Source organism: Salmo trutta, chromosome 34 (assembly GCF_901001165.1).
Source record: "Salmo trutta chromosome 34, fSalTru1.1, whole genome shotgun sequence".
NCBI lineage: Eukaryota > Metazoa > Chordata > Actinopteri > Salmoniformes > Salmonidae > Salmo > Salmo trutta.
The window spans coordinates 20434010-20454833 of NC_042990.1; the positions used below are offsets into that span (position 1 = coordinate 20434010).

Sequence of the window (20824 nt, forward strand, 5' to 3'; positions counted from 1 at the left end):
TGAGCCTACTGTACTTTTTCATTATAATATTTCTTTTTTGGTGGGTGGGTTAAGATGAACTTACCTTTTGTCAAGGAGGGAGAGAGAGATGGAGAGGACATATTCTGAGGAGAGAGGGGAAAAAACAGAGAGAGGAGAGAGCTATAAGGTGAGAGAGAGAGAAATAAATAAATAAAGAGAATCAGAAGGAGGGGGAGACGAAAGGACATAGAGAGGACTTGTTCTGAGTGCTGTAATGATGCCCCATTGTTTTGACACAACTAGCTACACTCAACAACAAAAAATGCTGGGTTGTTTGAACGACCCAACTGCTGGTTTGCAGGGATTGTGTCACTTAGTTGGGTTTTCTTTAATAAGAGCAAGGTTCTGATCTTAATGCTGGGTTATTGATGTTGAGCTATTGAGATATGACCCAGTGGGTGGATTATTTCTCCCACAAATGTAGAAGATCAATGTGATCCAGCAAGCTCGTGAATGAGGATTGTTGGAGCTGTGTACCATACAGTGCAGCTGGCACTGAGTGGAATGACTTTTAGACAGGCAAATGGGCAAGGCTTTGTGGCTGACCAAAAACGGTAAGTAAAAAAAACAGCTAGGAATAAATGACCTAGCTATCATAATTACATATTATCTCAGTAATTGACAATTTTATATAATCATAGCTAGCAAACTACTTATCTAACATTTTCTAATTTAGCTGGCTAGCAAGCTATTTTCCTGTGCTGTGTGTGGTACTTAACATTTTAAGTTTGGTTGTATTTTTTTAATCCTAATTGTTTCTGAATTGGCTAGCTAGCTGGGGATACCTAGTCAGTTATACAACTGAAATGTGTCTTCCGCATTTAACCCAACCTCTGAATCAGAGATCGACATAGTCGGCATATCAGGCTGCGTGGCCCTGATACTAAAGACTGCATGGCCCTGATACTAAAGTCTGCATGGCCCTGAAACTAGAGGCTGCATGGCCCTGATACTAAAGGCTGCATGGCCCTGATACTAGAGGCTGCATGGCCCTGATACTAAAGTCTGCATGGCCCTGATACTAAAGGCTGCATGGCCCTGACACTAGAGGCTGCATGGCCCTGATACTAAAGTCTGCATGGCCCTGATACTAAAGACTGCATGGCCCTGATACTAAAGGCTGCATGGCCCTGACACTAGAGGCTACATGGCCCTGATACTAAAGTCTGCATGGTCCTGATACTAGAGGCTGCATGGCCCTGATACTAGAACCTGCATGGCCCTGATACTAGAGGCTGCATGGCCCTGATACTAGAGGCTGCGTGGCCCTGATACTAGAACCTGCATGGCCCTGATACTAGAGGCTGCATGGCCCTGATACTAGAGGCTGCATGGCCCTGATACTAGAGTCTGCATGGCCCAGTTACTAGAGGCTACACTCGGTACACCACCAGTGTACTGAGTGCAGGTATCTACATATTGAAATGAAAGTAGTGTCTCAAATGGTTATCCATTTTGGCTGTCCCCTAAAACCTTGTTGTCTTTATTCCCCAGATACTAAAGACGACATGGTCCTGAGAGGGCTTTTCCCACCACCAGTGTAACAAGTTGGAAACAAGACTGTCCACCCAAGCATTGATGAGCGCAGAAAGTCATAATGTAGCGTAAGTATAATGAATCATATTTTATATGTAATACTGTATACCATGTTCTGATACCACACTGTGTATACCACACTGTGTGTGTGTGTGTGTGTGTGTGTGTGTGTGTGTGTGTGTGTGTGTGTGTGTGTGTGTGTGTGTGTGTGTGTGTGTGTGCGTGTGTGTGCTTGTGCAAGAGTGTTGCGAGTATCTTGATTATTGTTCAACATTTTATACTCATATTCTCTAGTCACCAGGCTGGAACCAATATGGCTGAATATCTCCGCTAAGCGACCAAAAGAACAAAAGACCTGAACCCTTCGTTCTGACTACGGGGACAATCGCCTCTACTCCCTGGCATTCACCATCATGAATGGGCAGGCTCTGGAGAAAACATTACGTTTCGTTGTTGTTGTTTTACATTCATTCCTATTGACAATGTATACCTGCTAGTGGTTGGGGGAGTAGAGGGTAAAGTGTTTACTTTTCTTCAGCCCCGTTCCTCAGCTTTAATTGGCAGGGCTGCTGGGATTAAAAAATTCTGGGTTGTGCTTCCAAAGTTTATTTGTGTGTTCCTTATTTGTTGTTTATCTTTGGCATTACATAATTTTGTAGCTGAAATTAATACCTGAAAATTAACATTTTGTATTTTATCAAAAGTGTGTCATGATTAGCCATATGTAATTTTAAGAATTTCATAGACTGTTTAGTTACGTTGTAACATTGATTGTTATTGTTAGAATTATTTGTACCTTTAAAAAATTTACACATTATGTAGACAAAAAAACAGCAATAAAGTAAGAAATAATCATACTGCTGGGTCTAAAACACATGAATAACAAAAAAATCTGCAAAAGAGTAAAAAGCAGCCCACTGCTGGGTCAAAGTAACCACATTTTGGTGGTAAATCACATAACCCAACAGTGCTGGATCAAAATAACCCAGTGCTGGTTATGTACTGTAGTTACCCAGCGCTGGGTTACAGAAATTACGCAAATTGGTCATAATTGACCCAGCATTTTTTAGAGTGTATGTGATGTTTTGAAATGTAGATATATATTATATGCTGCTGTCTGTCAGATTAAAACATGTTTGTCACTTGAATAAATACACTGGGCATGATCGTATCCAACTAATAGTGCTCCTCTGGGTCACACACACACATGGCTGAGAAGCAGCAGGTGACACAATGATGAAGGGAAGAAAAGATGCCAGCCCGGCCTCAGCATGTCCATGGCCATACAGCATCATTATTTCTGGGTCTGTTTCCCTGGTTGAGGCTTTCCTGGAGGTTGAGAGCCAGCAATGCTACCACCACTATCAGAGGAAACGACACATAACTGGGGTGTTCTGGCTAACACACTTCACCTTGTGTTAGGATCACAGTCACACACAGCCATACACACACACCAGTGGAGGCTGCTGAGGGGAGGACGCCTCACATTAATGGCTGGAATGGAGTCAATGGAATTGTACACGTGGTTTCCATGTGGTTGATGCCATTCCATTGACTCCATTCCAGCCATTAATGTGAGGCGTCCTCCCCTCAGCAGCCTCCACTGGCACACATTCGCATCAAATCAAACTTTATTTGTCACATGCGCCGAATACAACAGGTAGACCTTACCGTGAAAAGATTACTTACAAGCCCTTAACCAACAGTGCAGTTCAAGAAAGAGTTAAGAAAATAAAGATAAAGTAAAAAATAATAAAAAGTAACACAATAAAATAACAGTAACGAGGCTATATACAGGGGGCACCAATACCGAGTCAATGTGCGGGGTTACAGGTTAGTCGAGGTTATTTGTACATGTAGGTAGGGGTGAAGTGACTATGCATAGATAATAAACAGACAATTTTATGACAATTTTATGGGCTTTCCTCTGACACCGCCTATTTTAAGTCCTGGATTGCAGGAGGCTTGGCCCCAGTGATGTACTGAGCCGTACACATTACCCTCTGTAGCGCCTTATGGTCAGATGCCGAGCAGTTCCCATACCAGGCTTTGATGCAATCGGTCAGGATGCTCTCAATGGTGCAACTGTAGAACTTTTTGAGGATCTAGGGACCCATGTCTTTTCAGTCTCTTGAGGGGGAAAAGGTGTTGTCGTGCCCTCTTCACGACTGTCTTGGTGTGTTTGGACCATGATAGTTTGTTGGTGACGTGGACACCAAGGAACTTGAAGCTCTCAACCCGCTCCACTACAGGCCCATCAATGTTAATGGGGGCCTGTTCGGCCCGCCTTTTCCTGTAGTCCACGATCAGCTCCTTTGTCTTGCTCACATTGAGGGAGAGGTTGGTGTCCTGGCACCACACTGCCAGGTCTCTGACCTTCTCCCTATAGGCTGTCTCATTGTCGGTGATCAGGCCTATCACTGTTGTGTCGTCAGCAAACTTAATGATGGTGTTGGAGTTCGGTTTGCCCACGCACGTAGGCAAACGGCTGAGAGGTTGAGCACAGATACAAGGTCTATTTTGTGTGTGTGTGTGTGTGTGTGTAATCACAGAGAGAAACACAAGGGTAACCTACCCAGGCTAGTGCAATAATAGGAGGGAACCCTCACTGCACACACACAGCAGCGGTATGTCATAGTTTTGAAACAAACTCTACATAGGACACTGAGTTATGCACCTTTAAGTGAGCCATTGAGAGCATACGTCATCACCCAACAGACGTCATCAGAGCGCACAACAGATCAGTGTGCTGTCTACACTGTTGTTTTCATGACATACTGTAGTTTTGATTAAATCATTTTTAATCATGTCGAGAACAACAACATCTTTCACGATTGGAAGTTCTGATAGCTAAGGATTCCCACTCCCTTGGTGCCTTCCCCTTCCCCCCTGGGAACAAATGAAACAGAAAGTACCAACAATTTCAATAATCAAAACTCTCAGAAACACAGGATTTCAAATAAGCTCTATCTGACTGAGCAACAAACTAACATAGAACATAACCAACCATCAGCTCTCTCAGCAACAACTAACATAGTACATACCAAATATTTTTCTGAGGAACAACCAACATATGATATAAACCTCAGCTCTCTTCTGAGCAACAGAACACTGGATTATATAGCTGGAGAAGGGGTCTAATGGGATACAGCTGTATCCTGACGAGGGGGCGGGGGTCAGCTCCAATTAGCAATGGGGTCGACCAATCAGCTGCTTGGGGGAATTTCAGGAAGCTATCCTGAAACACACACATACAAAACCATAACACAGAAACTGGGGAACATAACAGTTTCATGCATGTTAACATTAGAAGCCTCCTCCCTACGTTTGTTTTATTCACTGCCTTAGCACACTCTGCCAACCTGGATGTCCTAGCTGTGTCTGAATCCTGGCTTAGGAAGGCCACCAAAAACCCTAAAATTTCCATCCCTAACTATAACATTTTCCGACAAGATAGAACTGCCAAAGGGGGCGGAGTTGCAATCTACTGCAGAGATAGCCTGCAGAGTTCTGTCATACTATCCAGGTCTGTGCCCAAACAATTCGAGCTTCTACTTTTAAAAATCCACCTTTCCAGAAACAAGTCTCTCACCGTTGCCGCTTGATTTAGACTACCTTCTGCCCCCAGCTGTGCCCTGGACACCATATGTGAATTGATAGCCCCCCATCTATCTTCAGAATTCGTACTGTTAGGTGACCTAAACTGGGACATGCTTAACACCCCGGCCATCCTACAATCTAAGCTTGATGCCCACAATCTCACACAAATCATCAAGGAACCTACCAGGTACAACCCGAAATCCATAACCATGGGCACCCTCTTAGATATTATCCTGACCAACCTGCCCTCTATATACACCTCTGCTGTCTTCAACCAGGATCTCAGCGATCACTGCCTCATTGCCTGCATGCGTACTGGGTCCGCAGTCAAACGACAACCCTCATCACTATCAAACGCTCCCTAAAACACTTCAGAGAGCAGGTCTTTCTAATCGACCTGGCCCGGGTATCCTGGAAGGATATTGACCTCATCCCGTCAGTAGAGGATGCCTGGTTGCTCTTCAAAAGTGCTTTCCTCACCATCTTAAATAAGCATTCCCCATTCAAAAAGTGGAGAACTAAGAATAGATATAGCCCTTGGTTCACCCCAGACTTGACTGCCCTTGACCAGCACAAAAACATCTTGTGGAATTCTGCATTAGCATCGAATAGCCCCCACGATATGCAACTTTTCTGGGAAGTGAGGAACCAATATACTCAGTCAGTTAGGAAAGCTAAGGCTAGCTTTTTCAAACAGAAATTAGCTTCCCGTAGCACTAATTCCAAAAGGTTTTGGGACACTGTAAAGTCCATGGAGAATAAGAGCACCTCCTCCCAGCTGCCCACTGCACTGAGGATAGGAAACAGTCACCACCGATAAATCTACGATAATCGATCATTTCAATAAGCATTTTTCCACGGCTGGCCATGCCTTCCACCTGGCTACCCCTACCCTGGTCAACATCTCAGCACCGGCTGCAGCAACTTGCCCAACCCCCCCACAGGGTTCAATTATCGGGCCGACTCTTTTCTCTGTATATATCAATGATGTCGCTCTAGCTGTTGGATATTCTCTGATCCACCTCTACGCAGATGACACCATTCTGTATACATCTGGCCCTTCTTTGGACACTGTGCTAAAAAACCTCCAAACAAGCTTCAATGCCTTACAACACTCCTTCCGTGGCCTCCAACTTCTTTAAAATGCTAGTAAAACTAAGTGCATGCTCTTCAACCGATTGCTGCCCGCACCCTCCCGCCCGACTAGCATCGCTACTCTGGACGGTTCTGACCTAGAATATGTGGACAACTACAAATACCTAGGTGTCTGGTTAGACTGTAAACTCTCCTTCCAGGCTCACATTTTGCATCTCCAATCCAAAATTAAATCTAGAATTGGCTTCCTATTTCGCAACAAAGCCTCCTTCACTCAAACATACCCTCGTAAAACTGACTATCCTACCGATCCTTGACTTCGGCGATGTCATTTACAAAATAGCCCCCAACACTCTACTCAGCAAACTGGATGTAGTCTATCACAGTGCCATCCGTTTTATCACTAAAACCCCATATACTACCCACCAATACGACCTGTATGCTCTCGTTGGGTGGCCCTCACTACATATCCATCGCCAAACCCACTGGCTCCAGGTCATCTATAAGTCTTTGCTATGTAAAGCCCACGCCTTATCTCAGCTCACTGGTCACCATAGCAACACCCGCCCATAGCACCCGGTCCAGCTCTGGTCATCCCCAAAGCCAACACTTCCTTTCATCCCCATATTATTACTTACCCTCTTGCTCTTTTGCACCCCAGTATCTCTACTTGCACATCAGCATCTGCACATCTATCACTCCAGTATTAATGCTAAATTGTAATTATTTTCGCCTCTAGGGCCTATTTATTGCCTACCTCCCTACTCTTCTAGATTTTCACACACTGTACATAGATTTTCTATTTTTCTTTCTTTTGTGTTATTGACTGTATGTTTGTTTATGTGTAACTCTGTGTTGTTGTTTTTGTCACACTGCTTTGCTTTATCTTGACCAGGTCGCAGTTGTAAATAAGAACTTGTTCTCAACTGGCCTACCTGGTTAAATAAAGGTGAAATAAAAAATATATTAAAAAAAGAAACCACATGGAAAAAGTGGTAAGCAAGTAAGGTCCAAAAAACAGATTTTCACCAAGTCAAAATAATATATTGTGTTAGAGGTTTCATGATGCTTGTATCTAAACCAAAGTAGATCATTTTAAGATTGATTAAATCAAATCAAATGTTATTTGTCACATACACATGGTTAGCAGATGTTAATGCGAGTGTAGCAAAATGCTTGTGCTTCTAGTTTTGACAGTGCAGTAATATCTAACAATAATATCTAACAGTAATATCTAACAGTAATATCTAACAAGTAATCTGACAATTCCCCAACGACTACCTAATACACACAAATCCAAAGGGGTGAATGAGAATATGTACATGTAAGTATATGGATGAGCGATGGCGAAGGTGCAATAGATGGTATAAAATACAGTATATACATGTGATATGAGTAATGTAAGATATGTAAATATTATTAAAGTGGCATTATTTAGAGAGCATTGTATAAAGTGACTAGTGATCCATTTTTAAAGTGGCCAGTGATTGGGTCTCAATGTAGCAGCCTCTCTGAGTTAGAGATTGCTGTTTAGCAGTCTGATGGCCTTGAGATAGAAGCTGTTTTTCATATAGTCCGGCGGTTATGGATGGGTTATCAACAATTGCAGGTGGGTGCAAGTGAACAAACAGCTGACCTGTGCACCACTACTCCTACCTACATGCCCAGCCCTCAGACGCTCTGACTGTTCAGTGTAAGGAAGACATCCCATATCATAACCAGCAGGGCCCAGGTGCCAGCATCGCACTGCGACCAGTCTCACGCCCTTCATGGATACATCACATGACAGGGCGGATTAAAGCCTGCAGAGCAGTGGGTGTGATAGAAAGAATCCAGTGTCCAGACAGTTTATGCGTGCTGTCTATATTAATGCAGGATAAGGCAGAAGCAATCCTTGACTCAAGCTCTGCAACCTGCAATGAAATAGACCTCTACTGCTCTCTAGTGGTGATATAATGACATGACTTTCTTCCTTCCTTTCTTTCTTTAGGAGCATACAGCAGGCCCCTCAACTCAACTCTGGACCTCGAAGCCAGTTCCACCACAGGAGGTTGGTGGGACCTAAATTTGGGAGGATGGGCTTGTGGTAATGGCTGGAGCAGAATCAGTGGAATGGTATCAAAACATCAAACACATGGTTTCCATGTGATTGATGCCATTCCATTTCCCCTGTCCCAGCCATTATTATGAGCCGTCCTCCCGTTCATCAGCCTCCTGTGAGAGTCACTGCATTTTTTCATTGTTTCCCCCTAATTAAGAACTCATTTAGACCTGGGACACCAGGTGGGTGCAATTTATTATCAGGTAGAACAGAAAATCAGCAGGCTCCGGACCTCGTAGGTTGAATACCAGAGGTGGGACCAAGTCATTGTTTTACAAGTCATAAGTAAGTCTCAAATCTTAGCACTCAAGTCCCAAGTCAACACAGGCAAATCCGAGTTAAGTCTCAAGTATCAAGTCAAGTCTCAAGTCATAAACTCATGAAAACTTGTAAAAATATCTATATATTTATTACTTTCCAAATAAACGTTATATTTCCATGGAAATATATAGGTAGCCATGAGACACACACACACACTCTCCCTCTCTCTGTGTGGTTACAGTAGGCTAACGTATGTCAATGGTTTTAGGAACAGCAGTAACATCAGGCAGGATTTAGGCTACCAACTGCCCAGCCAGTTGTAGCTCAATCTTGGGTGCAATGATCACGTTCCCACACTGACTGACTGTGTGGAGGCTCATTGATTTAACGTTACGTTAGCCTACATGATACACCAGTAAAGTAATAAAATATATAGTTGTCGGCTATATTAGCCACAACTTACCGTTCTTTGTGCAGCTTCAAATGTCGAACAAAGTTGGAAATTGTTTTGCCTCTGTCTGTAATTTTCTTCCCACATGTTTTGCAAGTTGCAATAGTTTTTTTTGTTGATACAGCGTTATCTTTATATCTGAAAATAATAATTTTTGGTATCATCTTTCCAAGGGCTCCATCTGAATTCACCCGCCGACGTTCCTCTGCACTGCCACGCACAACTTTTTCTCAGCTGGCACAATTTGATTGGATTCAAACTGTAATCTGTTAAATGAAGAGTTGATCCGCTGCACACTTTTTTTAATAGCATAATTTTTTAGATTTGGGCTTGGGGAGGGTATCAAGTCAGGTCGAGTCATAAGGCTCAAGTCCAAGTCAAGTCACAAGTCAGTGATGTTAAAGTCAAAGTCGAGTTGCAAGTCATCATATTTGTGACTCGAGTCTGACTCGAGTCCTAGTCATGTGACTCGAGTCCACACCTCTGTTGAATACCCTACGCAGGCAATTGACAACTCCTCTCTATAACACTCTGTTCTGGGCTTCTCCAGCTCATTCCACCCCATGCCGGATCTTTTGGCATCTGCTTCAAGCGCTCACCTGCAGGTGTTTTGTGGATGCCCTCTCTTCTATTTCCCTAGCGCAGAGGTATTCAACTCTTACCCCATGAGGTCCGGTGCCTACTGACTTTCTGTTATACCTGATAATTCATTGCACCCACCTGGTGTCCCAGGTCTAAATCAATCCCTGATTATAGGGGAACAGTTAAAAAAACTCTGTTGAACTGTCTTCGAGGTCCAGAGTTGAGTTTGAGGTCCCTAGCTGGATCCAGGACAGAGCTTGCCTGGTGATGTTGGAGGGGGGCTTTAAGAGGGTGTGGCCGATCCATCAATTTCCATCTCCTTTGGATCTCCTCCTCCACAGAACATGACTGGTGCGCTCCCAACCACCACACCCACACCAACCACCCCCCCACTACCAACCACCCCCCCACTACCAACCACCACACCCACACCACTACCAACCACCACACCCACACCAACCACCACACCACTACCAACCACCACACCCACACCAACCACCACACCAGTACCAACCACCACACCCACACCACTACCAACCACCACACCCACACCAATCGCCACACCACTACCAACCACCACACCCACACCAACCACCACACCACTACCAACCACCACACCCACACCAACCACCACACCACTACCAACCACCACACCCACACCAATCGCCACACCACTACCAACCACCACACCCACACCACTGCTAAACACCACACCACTGCCAACCACCACACCACTACCACCAACCACCACACCCACACTAACCACCACCAACCACCACACCACTACCAACCACCACACCCACACCCACCACCACACCACTACCAACCACCACACCCACACCACACCACTACCAACCACCACTCCCACCACCACACCACTACCAACCACCACACCCACACCAACCCCCACACCCAACACTACACCACTACCAACCACCACACCCGCACCAACCACCACACCACTACCAACAACCACACCCACCACCACACCACTACCAACCACCACACCCACACCAACCACCACTACCAACCACCACACCAACCACCACACCACTACCAACCACTACCAATTTATTTGTCTTTTATTTTGAATAATATTGGAACACATTACAAAGTCATTATGGAAATAACCTCTGTTTACTCAAGGCTTGAAAAGTTAACTATAGAACAGGTCATTACAGATATATTAGTTAACTTCAAATACCCTGCAAGTTTGTTCACATTCATTGACCAAAATAATTGAATGGATTTATTCATTTCTGTCTCAACACAGCACTTCTGTGTCTGAAAGCGATCAGGATCATGGAACTTTGCATGTTATTATGAGTAAAGAAAACAAAGTAAGATCTTTTGTTATTTGTTCTAGGCTGGGCAGCGGTTTGGGTAACACTTTATGAAGGTTGTTATGAATGATACTGCAAGCATTACATTTTAGTCTTTTAGCAGACGCTCTTATGCAGAGCAACTTACAGGAGCAATTATGGTTAAGTGCCTTGCTCAAGGGCACATCGGCATATTTTTCACCTAGTTGGCTCAGGGATTTGAACCAGCGTCCATTCTGTTAGTGTCCCAACTCCTTCAACCGCTAGGCTACATGCCGCCTCAAACACTGACTTCTCACATAAATGCAAATATTAATTCAGGTTACAGACCATGTAACTAGGCCTAGGACCCCTAGACAAAATGAGTGCAACAATATCCGTAGGCTAGTAAATGGTTATGAATGGTTTCATAAAGGTGTTATGAATGCCGTATGTATACCCCCTTCCTGAAGTGTTAACAGCATTTTGTTCAGCTTGACATTAGAGTCCCTGTTATTCTACTTTGACTTACATAAATAACCATCTTATTCATACTTTAACTTTAGGTCCATTTCTGTCTATTAAACTTGTGAGGCAAAATAACCACACACTAAAAATCATAAACAGAGAAAGAAAATGCATTGGAGAGAAATGTGTTGTTCTCTATGGAACTTGCATATACAGTACCAGTCAAAGGTTTGGACACACCTACTCATTCAAGGGTTTTTCTTTATTTCTTACTATTTTCTACATTGGAGAATAATAGTGAAGACATCAAAACTATGAAATAACATATATGGAATCATGTAGTAACCAAAAAAGTGTTATACAATTCTTCAAAGTAGCCATCCTTTGCCTTGATGACAGCTTTGCACACTCTTGGCATTCTCTCAACCAGCTTCATGAGGTAGTCACCTGGAATGCATTTCAATGAACAGGTGTGCCTTGTTAAAAGTTCATTGTAGAATTTATTTCCTTCTTAATGTGTCTGAGCCAATCAGTCATGTTGTGACAAAGTAGGGGTGATATACAGAAGATAGCTCTATTTGGTAAAAGACCAAGTCAATATTATGGCAAGAACAGCTCAAATAAGTAAAGAGAAACGACAGTCCATCATTACTTTAAGACATGAAGGTCACTCAATCTGGAAATTTTAAAGAACTTTGAAAGTTTCTTCAAGTGCAGTTGCAAAAACTCTCAAGAGTTATGATGAAACTGGCTCTCATGAGGACCGCCACAGGAAAGAAAGACCCAGAGTTACCTCTGCAGCAGAGGATAGGTTCAAGTAACAGACACATCTCAACATCAACTGTTCAGAGGAGACTGCGTGAATCAGGCCTTCATGGTCGAATTACTGCAAAGAAACCACTACTAAAGGACACCAATAATAAGAAGAGACTTGCTTGGGCCAAGAAACACGAACAATCGACATTAGACCAGTGGAAATCTGTCCTTTGGTCTGATGAGTCCAAATTTGAGATTTTTGGTTCCAACCGACATGTCTTTGTGAGACGCACAGTAGGTCAACAGTTGATCTCTGCATGTGTGGTTCCCACCATGAAGCATAGTGGAGGTGTGATGGTGCTTTGCTGGTGACACCATCAGTGATTTATTTAGAATTCAAGCACACTTAACCAGCATGGCTACCACAGCATTCTGCAGCGGTACGCCATCCCATCTGGTTTGAGCTTAGTGGGACTATCATTTGCTTTTCAACAGGACAATGACCCAAAACACAACTCCAGGCCGTGTAAGAACTATTTAATCAAAAAGGAGAGTGATGGAGTGCTGCATCAGATGACCTGGCCTCCACAATCACCCGACCTCAACTGAGATGGTTTGGGATGAGTTGGACCGCAGAGTGAAGGAAAAGCAGTCAACAAGTGCTCAGCATATGTGGAAACTCCTTGGAAAAGCATTCCAGGTGAAGCTGGTTGAGAGAATGTCAAGAGTGTGCAAAGCTGTCATCAAGGCAAAGGCTGGCTACTTGGAAGAATCTCAAATATATTTTGATTTGTTTAACACTTTTTTGGTTACTACATGATTCCATGTGTTATTTCATAGTTTTGATGTCTTCACTATTATTCTACAATGTAGAAAATAGTACATATAAAGAAAAATCTTTTAATTAGTAGGTGTGTCCAAACTTTTGACTGATACTGTACATCTACTGCATTTATCGCCATACAGTCAATCACGTGAAAAATTATGCAAATCTTGAAAAGAAAAGGCTTCCAGTGAAGAATACAATAAGTGTCGATTCACAGAACTGACAACAGTGAGCTCAACATATCTTTGTTTTGTTTTCCAAAACTGCAGAAAAGACTTCATCCCAAAAGCTGCACAGAGGAAGAGTGGTATGCTTTCTATTTAATGAAAGAAATATAGTGCAGACTTTATTGTTTTAGAACTGTTGCGGTCATCCCACAGTAGACCTCTAGCCACACACACCAAAAGGGTAACACACGTGTTACAAAACAAACATAAGATACCGTGCCTTGCTGTGTTGTCGTTTTGATAAAAATGAACGAAACAACAATGAAAATAATGGACACTCTGGCCTAGCTGCTAAGGACCACAGCTTCTCTAAGAAGGCTAGGTCTTTGGCAGCTCTCTGTGTAAATAGCATAGTTCAAAACACTTACTCACACCACAAGTCTGCCTGCATGCTCTTTTATGTTCTGACTATGAATCCACCCAGCTGTTTTGCCAGCTCTTATGATCATTGTCACAGAGAGTTGGCAAGACAGCACAAACATATCTGGAACCAGGCTAGTCCATCCCTACTGTCTCACATGGCAACATGGAGAGGAGAGGGTATTGTCTCTGTCTGCCAAGCAGAGCTGGGTCATTTGGCCTTGTCCTCTTCCTGAGTCCCCTCCTCGATCACCATTATCCTTAGGCATGAGATCTGCCCGTTAGCATCCAGCTCTACCCCCTCTACCTGGCTCTGCTGCCCAGCTTCGAGAACCTCCCCCTGGGCATCCTCTGACTCCCCCTGAACCACCATTCCCTCACCCTCCTCCGAGACCATGGTCACATCCATCCCACCATGGACGACCTTGGCGGAACCCTCCTCCCTAACCTCAGCCTTTCCTTCTTGGGCCAGCTGTAGCTCCATCACCGCCCCCATGGTCTGGTCCTGGTCGCCCGGTGCAGGGTCGATCTCGGTCACGGTCGTTTGTGCCTGGCTCTTGTCCTCTACTCCCTCCACCAATCCCTCCTGTACCATCCCCTCCTGGTGGAGTACCATTGTCCCACTCTCCACAACTTGGCCCACGGGCTGCTCAACCATCATCTCCCCACTGACGGGCACCCCTCCCTGGGTGAGTTGGACCAGCTCCAAGGGACTCATCATGGTTCCTCCCAGCTGACTTGGGTCCTGGAGGGTGGTGCCCACCAGCGTCAGCCCTTGGGACGGTTGGAGGGTCAGGGTCTCTGTCTTGCCGTCGGCCCCAACCATGGTGGTGATGTATTGGGTGAAGGTCTGGGAGCCAGCGGGTAGGGTGTGGAGGGTCACCGTGTTGTTCTGTTGACCCAGCGTGGCCATGGGGAGGCCTGACAGGCCAGACAAGCCAGACAGGGAGAAGGGCTGGCCCATGGAAGAGAATGAAATGGGGGAAAGTACAGTGAACTGCTGGGGCTGCAGGGTGGCTGTCTGGGGCTGGGAAAGGGAAGAGGTGAGGAGGGTGGTGGAGGCTGGCCGCTGCAAGCGAGGTCGTTTGGCCTTGGGCTTGGTGGGTTTGCCTCCTGGGGTGTGACTGATGTTGTTGTGGGGCTGGGGGTGGCAGAGCTGAGCTCTGAAGTGCTGCTGTCGTCTCTGTTCCTCCAGCTGCAGCTCCAGGTCTGTGGAGATCAGTCAGAAGTTAGAAATGACTCAGATGGTGCTCTACAGTAATCAACCATATCAATTAGCAAGTTTGAGGCAAGATCCAAAACAGGTCCATCTTTGCTATTGAATGTAGACTTGGCTTTTTTGTTTCCTGACCATTGAGATGAAATAAAATGACTAAAATGGAAATGATCCAGAACAAAACATCATAGGAATATTTATATACATATCTCAATCTCGCTTCATCTGCCTGAAGTTACTGAATTGAAAACTGAATTGATCATTACTCACTGGTCAGTGTGCTAATGACCTGCTCCTCTCCAGGGTCAGTCTGTTCTCTCCTTACATTCAGGATGTGTTTGACCGAGTCCAGCAGGCCAAACACCTGGGCCAGGTTACTCAACACTGCCACCTCTACCAGACAGGAATCTGAAATCCATCAGTGGGCAACCAATCACATGGTCAGTAACAACACATCCATCCACCCACCCACCCCCCTCCCCCCTCTCTCACTCTCCCACTCACATCGTCTGTAACAACACATCATCAGTCAATCAATTAATCAAAGCAAAGAAGTGTAAACTTTATTCACTTACTACAGTAAGACAATTCAACAAGACATAAAATGTGTCCCCTATTTTGGGGGATGCTCCACAAAAGACCCATAATGTAGACTTTACTTTATTTAATCCCCAGACTTGATCAACAGAAACCAACAATGCACCTGTGTGACACCATGCATATACCCTTAGAAAGTACCGGTACCCTGTACCCTATCCCCTGTGCACTAGGTGCCAGTAACCACCTGCGTCCTGCATGGCTGCCTGCTCGCTGCGTAGCTGCACTCCTCTCAGCATCTCCAGCAGCTCTGTCCTGATGTTGTCTACCACCTCCCCCATCAGGCCCACGTCAGCTATGCCTTTCCAGAAGTTCAACGTCTCCTCTGGGGGAACAAAGGACAGAGCAGAATTCAAAGTAGTTTATATGCCATTTGAGTAATGAGGTAGAGAGAGATGAGAAAGACCTTAAGTCAATTACATGTGTCAATACTTTCAAATACTTGAGATGTGGTTGGTTTAGCTTGACCGGCATATAGGGTGGGCGGAGTTTGCACTTTGGATATTATTCCATTGGTTCCATGGAATAGCAAGTATCTGACATAATGTAATTGACCCAGGTATGAACCTTAGATTGATACAAGAATAATGACCAGAAACCTACATTGAACAAAAATATAAACGCAACATGTAAAGTGTTGGTCCCATGTTTCATGAGCTGAAATAAAAGATCCCAGAAATGTTCCATATGCAAACATTTCTCTCAGGTTCTGAGCACAAATTTGTTTACATACCTGTTACTGAGCATTTCTCCTTTGCCAAGATAATCCATCCACCTAACAGGTGTGGCATATCAAGAAGCTGATTAAACAGCATAATCATTACACAGGTGCCCCTTGTGCTGGGGACAATAAATGCTGACTGCAGGAATGTCCACCAGAGCTGTTTCCAAATAATGTAATGTTTATTTCTCTACCATAAGCCGCCTCCAACATCATTTTAGAGAATTTGGCAGTACGGCCAACCGGCTTCAAAGCGCAGACCCCTGGTGTGTGCGAGGAGTTTGCTGGTGTCAACGTCGTGAACAGAGTGCCCCATAGTGGAGGTGGAGTTATAGTATGAGCAGGCATAAGTTACGAACAACAAACACAATTATATTTTATCAATGGCAATTTGAATACACAAAAATACTGTGACGAGATCCTGAGGACCATTGTGAGACCCATTTTTTTTTTTAAAGGTATATGTGACCAACAGATGCATATCTGTGTCCTCAGTCATGTGAAATCCATAGATTTTTTATAGATATTTTTTATTTATTTAACTAGGCTAGTCAGTTAAGAACAAATTCTTATTTTACAATGACGGCCTACCCCGGCCAAACTCTCCCCTAACCCGGACGACACTGGATGCGATTGTGCACCGGCCTATGGGACTCCCGATCACGGCCGATTGTGATACAGCCCGGGATCAAACCGGTCTGTAGTGACGCCTGTAGCACTGAGATGCAGTGCCTTAGACCGCTGCGCCACTCGGGAGCCAGATTAGGGACGAATTAATTTATTTAAACTGACTGATTTCCTCATATGAACTGTAACTCAGTAAAATCAATGAAATTGTTGCATGTCACATTTATATTTTTGTTCAATATATTTGACATCAGAGTTGTGAGTGCAACTACAGTCAATAGTCACTAGTGGGAGCTGTTTGGGTGAAGAACACACCTGATATCTCACTGGTTTCCTTCTTCTCTGTCTCCATGGCTACAGCCCCTGAACTCCACTCCACTGTTCCGGTCAGAATCTCTGACCTCTCCTCTGTTGTCATGGCAACCTGGCCACCATTACCTATCACCACCTGGGCTACATGTCCAACAAGGGAGAGACATGGTCAGCTACACTACTTACAATATTCAATACACAGAATAACACGGATGGTTCAGGTCCTGGATGCTTATTGACTGATACTGTATTCCAAACTTGTATATATATCCCAATTAAAATGTCAAGTTAATGTACATGTGTACGATATCACCAATTAAACAACAAGTTAAATGGGAAAAAATAGGATTAAAAGGTTCCTTACAGAAAATAACTGCCTGACAAACTTTTAAATTGTTTTTGCCACAGACAACCTGAGATCTTTACAGCCCTCAGTGAGAGGTGTGTCTGGTCTCACCTTGTGAGGAGATGGGTGTGGTGAGTCCGCTGCCATCAGGGGGGAAGCGTGTGTTGTTGATCAACAGGTCAAACTTGGTGCTACGACACGTGTTGGTGCACAGAGTGCTGTGTTCATAGAAGTCTAGCTGCCCAGAGTCCATCATCTTCCTGAAGGAGAGAGATTTTTAGATGAAGGACAAGAGTGAGGAAAGACAGAGGGACGAGAAGGGACACATCGTCTACATCAATCACCTCAGGTTGATTTTCCCCTCAGACCTGGGACCCTAACTGGCAACCCTCCAGTTTCTGGCCCACCTCTCTAACTTCAAACTACCTCTAGATTATACCCATCTAATGATCTCAGATCTCTGCACAAGTGCTTAGGGGCTAGAGGCTAGGGGTTGATTTGGGACTGGTCGACTCTGGTCACCTGAGCATGACCCCGCCCATCCGGATAGCTCTCTTCCAGTCCTTCAGTGTAGCTTTCCCAGACATGTGGACAAACTGCTTTGGACTGATCAGTTGGTCTTCATACTGTATGAGGCAGACGTTATTGGGAGAGAGTTTAGAAAGGAACCATACCTGTTCACTGGGATTACAAACATATAACTATACAAACAGGATTATAAGTATATCAATAGCTGGCAGGCTGAGCTGTTCCTTCTCTGCATACTAACATTTGAAAAACTTGATGATTTCTGTAGAAAATACAATGACCATGACAATACTAACCTTGACACATTTGACGTTTATTCCAGGACAGACAAACTTCTTGACCAGCAGCACAGCTTTACACTCTCCACATGTGATTGGATAACCCAGCTCTACCTCCTCCCCATCAACTGTGGCTTCTTCTGAAGGACATTTTTTAATGATATACTTTGTTTGTGTTTATTTATGTGTAATATATATATATATATATATATATGTGTAATATATATATATATTCCTTACCTGGGTATGCCTCCACAGCTGTGTCTGTCTCTCCTGACTCTTCCATACTGCAAGGGGAAAATGAAACACAACAAATGAAAATGTTGGCAAAAAACAAAGCGGGGTCTGACTATATTAGCTCACTAAAGTAAAGCCTGGGCAATTAGCTTGGGGAGCAAACATGTGAGCATGGTTCACCGAAACCAACTCTCTTACACTTGTCTTGTCCCCTTTTCCCCTAATCAGGCCCAAGTAAACATCAGTGTGTACCTACCCTGCTGTGATTGGTTGTAGCTGGAGGATGACCTGTGTGTTGCTGTCCTCATCATCACCATTCTCTTCATCAGTAGCATTTATCACCACCAGGTCCCCCATGGAGACCGTTGTCACCTCGGTTTGTGCCATCCTCCCAGTGTAGCCTACTGAAGGCCCCAGGTGATTATAGGGAAGAAGAGCACAATGGTTACAAATAAAGTAGATTAGAATAATGTGTGTGTGAGAGAAAGACTACAGGAGGACAGACTGGACAGGGCAGAATCTGGATAAGATGCTCTTAGGGCGGACCATGCCCGTAAACAGATTCCATTGCCTCAAAGTTTCAGCCAATGACAGTATGGTTTTTCAGCATTTTCACCTCCAAAGTGTTACTCAGTTATATTTAGAAAAGGGGGCACAACATGGTTACTAGCTAGTTTCCTTTTCTACTTGATCTCTACAAAACTTGCTGTGCATAACTTTTAACTAGTAGCTAGCTATTGTTACACCGGATCTCCTAACTTAAACTAGTGTACTGCACTGCCCATACCCACAGAAACGTTGCGTTAGCTAGCTACTAGTTAAACTTCATGCACAGCATGTTTTCACTATTTCTCTACGGGTATGGGCAGTGCAGTGCATTAGTTAGTCATAAGATCAGGCCTAACATAGATAGATAGCTGCTAATGCACCATTTGCCCGAATAGCCTACACCAGTGAGGTATATATATGAACGGCTTACGCCCATGCAATGACAATGTACTATCTTGCTAGCACGGTGGCGGCTTGTAACTAGCAAGATGGCTAGGCTAACTAAAGTAATAGACTTTGGGCAGAGGTTTGGAGCTTAATAAGCAACCTGAGGCTGGGCTGTTACTAGCCACCTTGGATATTTACATAGTGACGGCGGTTACGTGACGCTTTTTTCTGAACAAGCGTGCGCCCGTTCGTTCAACTTTTTCCTTTTCTCCGCTCCTTCAAAATTACGTCCCTGTGCGGCAGCACGTACACGAAAACAACAACGCAGCGACGGCGTTGCCCCGCCATTCAGAGCGAGCCCGGGGTGTTGCCCCTTTACAAATACCAAACTCTACGTGGAGATAGACATTACCTAGCATATAAATCAGTTCGCCTTTATAATAAACCTAAAATTACAAAGCCATCGTTCTGATTTTCCTTACCGTTTTTACGAAGTCGAATACATCCCTACAAGCTGCTGGGCATGCGCACTTTGTGCAATTACACTTCCTGAGATATAGCGCGGCTCGCCAGTCATGCATGCTGTTTCCCCAAAAATAGGTCAAACATAAAACACAAGCCTGTTGACAATCAGTCTCTGTAAAAAAAAAAATGTTTGACGGCAATCATCACTTATTTCACTGACGTTCGGGTTACGACCTGCTTTAGCGATTGAATATTTAATTTTGTGGACCAGTGGCACAGGCCTGTCTGTGTTTGTACAGGTGCCGCACAATAATTAATCACCACTTTATTTGTACAACATATTGGGGCGCAAAGATTCACGATCATTCGCAACCCCAGAAAGTAAAAATTATGCTTCCGAAATCTCTTGATATAGATTCCGCAGGAAAAGTAGTGAATCCCCACCTTCCCTGTGCTAAACATAGCAGAAGCCCTTTTTTACGTTAAAATACACAGTTCTACAATCCGGTCTCTGAACACAGGGACTTCAGTCAGGATAGAGAATATAATTACCTTTATTTTACGAAACATGTTCTGTTTGTGATGTATTTAAATCATATTTTAGATGGCAAAACAAGAGATAGCATTGAATCAAACAGAATTAATTTCATTTATCTGTAATTTTTCCTGACGCAAAGCATCATGGGATAGATAGGCTGACCTTGCAATTTTATTCCAAATCGACACTACCACCGACCCTCTTGCGTCCCATTCCTCCTGAAGTGTGTACTCGTTCACGACTCCCCCGCAAATGTACAAATATTGGATCGGTGTACTGGCGTGTCCATCCATATACCATTCATTTCTTTTCAAATCCAAAAAACGGATCTCATCATGAGGGGCCGCAGTGGCTCGTGGTTCAAGTACCCACATCCATAACGAGTTCCAATGTTTTATTTAATTGTATTACTATTGGTATGATTGCCCATCCCTGATC

General features: G+C 44.1%; 1 protein-coding gene and 1 non-coding gene across 5 annotated transcripts; both read right to left on the reverse strand.

Annotated features, from left to right (window-relative positions):
• Positions 1-13298: 13298 nt before the first annotated feature.
• LOC115173764 (glucocorticoid modulatory element-binding protein 1-like) lies at positions 13299-20652 on the reverse strand. 4 transcript variants are annotated; one of them, XM_029732134.1, is made up of 10 exons: positions 20401-20652; positions 18704-18851; positions 18451-18497; positions 18229-18350; positions 17927-18030; positions 17516-17664; positions 17062-17199; positions 15586-15723; positions 15072-15209; positions 13299-14794 (listed from the first exon to the last, which is right to left on the reverse strand). In XM_029732134.1, the coding sequence occupies exons 2-10, from the start codon at positions 18832-18834 to the stop codon at positions 13797-13799; spliced, it is 1965 nt and encodes a 654-aa protein (XP_029587994.1). In that variant the 5' UTR covers positions 18835-18851; positions 20401-20652; the 3' UTR covers positions 13299-13796. The 4 variants fall into 4 exon arrangements, with proteins under 4 accessions (XP_029587994.1, XP_029587996.1, XP_029587993.1 ...); XM_029732136.1 differs by lacking the exon at positions 20401-20652 and adding an exon at positions 19866-20006 and having other exon boundaries at positions 18229-18347; XM_029732133.1 differs by lacking the exon at positions 20401-20652 and adding an exon at positions 19866-20006.
• LOC115174179 (U11 spliceosomal RNA) lies at positions 20191-20326 on the reverse strand. Its single transcript, XR_003871758.1, has one exon. It is a non-coding gene; the product is annotated as a U11 spliceosomal RNA (small nuclear RNA).
• Positions 20653-20824: the final 172 nt, after the last annotated feature.